The following is a 4704-nucleotide window of genomic DNA, read 5'->3' as shown; positions in this document are numbered from 1 at the left end:
CCCAGTCGAAAAAAGTACAAGAGAAATTCATTAACACTTCTTTTGTGGTGACCTACACGACTACGTATATAAAGGAAGCACAATATGCTTCAAAAGAACAGAAAAAGCAGGAAAGCACCGTATAAACTCAATAACAGATAGAAGAAGAAGATGGAGATGAAGAAAATAATTCCTTAATGGTATACTTTTAATTTCTTTTGTTGGAAAATCAGGGTAACAGAGGATGAAAACCAGAGGACGAAAAGAATGTTGTATCATTGGAGCTTCAAGGCCTTGCGATTCTTTTCAGCAATTATTTCGATCCTTCCCAATATATTGGCGAGTACAATCGGTCAGCGAAATATTGCTGTCAGGATACAATGAAGCCCTAACAACGTTGTTGGATTCAAAGGTTGTACTCCCTTGAGCCAACCAAGAACACACTGTATTTGTTTCTGAAGATGCTTAGAGAGAAAGAGTTTTTTTTTTTTTTGATGATTGTAATGGGAAGAATCCTTCGCTATTTATAGAGGGTTTCATGCCTTTTGGAGATGTCGTTTCATCTTTAAAAGACGCTATCAAAGGTCGTCATCCATTAATGGGAAGAGACGCGACTGTAGAAAATTTTGGAAACCGAATTAGGTTTTGAATTTCAAAATCAGAAAAAAATTCTCCGAGACGCTGTCTCGCACTCTGTCAGGGGGCGTTGCCCCCTAAACCTCCACGACCTGACCTGTCAGGTCAAACACAGCCGGGAGGGATTACGCCTCCCCGGACCCCTTCATAACTGCAAACAATATTGAAAATATCTAACATCTTTCACTGCTTTGTTTCCGTTAGTTTGATTTGTAAGAATATATATGAATAAATCAATCCACAGGCAACCAACGGTGGATCGACAAAGAGGCATTTTGTGCTTGTTCACGGAGCTTGTCAGGGAGCATGGTGTTGGTATAAGTTGACACCTCTACTAAAATCGGCAGGTCATCGTGTCACAGTTCTTGACATGGCAGCTTCTGGAATCAACCCAAAGCAGGTGAACGACCTTCATTCATTTTCAGACTATGTCCAGCCATTGATGGAGTTCATGGAGTACTCTGTCCCCAGCTCCATTTCCATAAAACAAGAAGAAAAGGTCATCCTTGTGGGTCACAGCTTGGGAGGGTTGGTGGTGATCTTGAAAGCTATGGAAACGTTCCCGGAAAAGATCTCCTTGGCTGTTTTTCTCACCGCCTTCATGCCTAAGAGCAAGTCTTATGGTGGAATCCAACTATTCCAAGTGTGGGAAAATTATGGAATGTCAAGTCTAATGGCTTCCAAGTCGGGTCTTCCACAGAAAATCCAAGTAAGGTTCCACGATTTCGTGGAATCCATCTGAACGCCAATAAGAATAGCGCTAAACGCTAATAAGAATAGCGTTAAAAAAATGCCATTAAGAATTGCGTTTTTGTTTATCCGTAGATTTAAAATGAGTTGTTGAAATCTAACAGCTGAGAAAAAAGCTCCATTCTTAATTGCGTTTTTTTAGTTCCATTAAAAATAACGTTTCTACTATTCCACCATTATACTTGCGCTTCCATCCACAGTTCCAAGTGCTGAGGTGGCGTGGAAGATGGAAGATGGATGGATTCCACCATAAGACTTGCTCTAACGCGTTACAAGAAATCAAGTACCCTGATATTTTCAAAGAGGGACGTGTTTTTGTTTAAACAGAGAAAGGAGGTTTGATTTTGCAAGATTTACAAAAAGGGCTAAGTGGCAAAATGCCCCAAAATCGACCCCAAGGTTGCGAAAATGCCCCAGACGTTAAAGAAAAGATTAAAATGCCCCAAAATCTTATCAAAATGCCCCAACCGTTACTTTTGCCGTTAGAGATGGTTAAGTGGTCAAATTAGCAAGCATGTGATCCCGTACGTGTGAAAAGATGACATTTATACCCTTATCACAAATAAGCTGACATAAGGAGGACTGTTTTGGACGATCGCCACTACCAAACGAACAACCACCAACCACCACCGTTGTCACCACCACCGCCACCACCACTACCACCACCACCACTAGAACAACCACCACCAACACCACCGCCACCGCTAACGCCTCCTCCACCACCACCGCCACCGCTACCACCTCCTCCTCCACCACCACCACCACCACTACCACCGCCACCGCCACCAACACCACCAACGCCACTATCACCACCACTGCCACCACCACCCCCACCACTACCACCACCACCACCACCACCACCTGAACCCTAAATTCTGAACCCCAAACCCTGAACCCCAAGCGTTGAACCCTAAACCCTGAAATTATAGATTCTGTCGAAGGGCAAAAGAGACCATTCATAACACAGTTGACCAGTCAAAATCTGTCAAAATGCTCCATTCTGTCTATTATAGGTAAAAGTAACGGAATGGGGCATTTTGATAAGATTTTGGAGCATTTTAATCTTTTCCCTAACGTTCGGGACATTCTCACAACCTTGAGATCGATTTTTGGATATTTTACCACTTAACCCTTACAAAAATGTAGCAAGTCAAATTTTGATTACCAATACGGGGTGACAGGGTTCCAGAGGTGACAGCATATATACTTACGGCCAAGGGGACGTCTACAAATTTCATGTTTGGTCCCCGCTACATATCGTCAAATCTGTATGATCTCAGTTCACCTGAGGTACGTAATAAAGCTGTTTAGTTTACAAATTAAAACCTTAATGATCATAAATAAATATCTATATTGCAGGATCTGGATCTAGCAAGTATGTTGGCGAGACCGATACGCATTTTCAGTGCGGATGACATGTCAAAGCAAATGACAATGTCCAAGCAGAAATATGGATCAGTCAAGCGAGTTTATATCATAGCCGAACTAGATAAAGGTATACCAAAGGATGTTCAACGTTGGGTAATCGAGAAGGATTCAGTGGATGATGTAAAGGAAATCGGTGGTTCTGATCACATGGTTATGATGTCAAGGCCTCACGAGCTTTTTGCTTGCCTTCAGGAGATTGCTGGAGAAGCCTGAACCGTCATTTGCTCTTCCAAACCGTTCGGGCTTCACTTATATAACGTAATAAAAGTGTTTATGTTGGGAAAATGAATATGCATAGGTCTTATGAATTTAACAATTATTCACTAAAGAAAAATGGTGCTATTGCCTCTTATTTGTCACGATCATACAAGTATTTACAATGGAAATCTGGAGATTACATGCCTAAAGTGGTGAAATGTTTTGAAATGGGTGGTGAGGTTGGTAGTGACTGAAATAGTGGCGTGGTGGAATTCCCCTTGATATTAAAGAAGGAAGAAAAAGAGGTTTTTGTTGCGGGGACCTGCAATCTTAAGGAAAATGACTTGAAAGGGCTTCTCATAATTAATTACTCCCTCTTTTTCTGGAGAAATGTTACTTTCACTTTTTCATTTTAGCATAAAATAGATCAAATTGAAAAAGTGAAATTAACACTTTACTAGAAACGGATGGAGTATTTAATATGATAACTCATCAGTCATCAGTCTTATCTCTTTAATTTTAGCCAGTCTGATGGGTAGATGATATAATCTAACGGTAGGAACTCGCTAGCTCATAACGCCTTTATACGCGACAGTGCGGGACAACACTGCTGGTGTTCAGTTGCCTAGCTTGTAGTGGAGTCTTAAAACTTCACCTGCCTTTCAAACCAGAACCAGAACCAGAACCTGAGCTCGTTTTCCAATAACAAGTACCGGGTCGAGCGAAGATAAACCGCGTAACGATCTTATCTCCAGAGATGCGGTTAAAGTTTTTTACACCGGCTGCCTGCAGGCCTGGGCGCAACTTACCCGAAGGCAAGAGTAATTCCTTAACACATCCAGTGTCTTGTTCGCTTTCGGTACAGAGGGTGCAGTGGGCATCACTTCAGTGGTATTACGCGTTCGCGACCATTGAGGTGATGTATCCACATATTTTGTGTCCCGGATGCAAGGCTACTGGGGGGTCTCCCCCATTCACAATCCCGCGAGCTACAGAGCTACTAGGGGGGGTCTTCCCGATTCACAATTCTGCTATGGTTGTTTACATGTTCACAATTTAGATAATCCTACTAATAAAAGTGACAAAATTCAAAGGTAATAGGGTCAACTCACGTACCTCGTGTACATACCTCCTTCACGTGGATCGCTGCTTTCCACGCATTTCTGTCGAGCGCCAACTCTCTCTCCAAGCCTCGGTCAGTCAGGTCCCGTTTAATCAGTTCATCCCATGTGAGTTTCGGTCGTCCCGGACGCTTCGTTCTACTTTCCGGCTGTGTGATGCGTCCTAACCGAACTGGGGCATCCGGTGGTCTTCGTTGGAGATGCCCGAACCAGCGTAACCGATGTTGTGACAGTATATCTTTCATTGGTGCTACCCCAGGTTTCCCACGGACACAATCATTTCTAACTTTATCGTGCCTTGTGTGTCCACATGCCCACCTTAGCATCCTCATTTCCGTCACATGGAGCGCCATGAGGTGCGAGCTTCTAGTTGCCCAACATTCCGCTCTGTATAACATCGCGGGTCTGATTGCTGTCCTGTAGAATTTTACGTTCAGTTTAACTTGCCAGTACTAATGAAACTCAGCCACAGGAGCAGTTCTCTTCACAAATGAGGAGTTTACTTATTACGGCAAACCCGTGTCAAATATATAGCGGATTTGGGCAAGAGAGGGGTCTTTTCGCTAAGAGACGGGAGTTTCAATAGAAGGCT

The 4704-nt window shown here is 43.0% G+C and overlaps 1 protein-coding gene across 1 annotated transcript; it reads left to right on the top strand.

Moving 5' to 3' along the window:
- The first annotated feature begins 985 nt into the window (after positions 1-985).
- LOC113347440 (salicylic acid-binding protein 2-like) lies at positions 986-3006 on the top strand. The gene is made up of 3 exons (XM_026591094.1): positions 986-1143; positions 2547-2655; positions 2725-3006. The coding sequence occupies exons 1-3, from the start codon at positions 986-988 to the stop codon at positions 3004-3006; spliced, it is 549 nt and encodes a 182-aa protein (XP_026446879.1).
- Positions 3007-4704: the final 1698 nt, after the last annotated feature.

Source organism: Papaver somniferum, chromosome 1, assembly GCF_003573695.1.
Source record: "Papaver somniferum cultivar HN1 chromosome 1, ASM357369v1, whole genome shotgun sequence".
NCBI lineage: Eukaryota > Viridiplantae > Streptophyta > Magnoliopsida > Ranunculales > Papaveraceae > Papaver > Papaver somniferum.
This window is presented reverse-complemented; position numbering and strand designations above follow the sequence as displayed.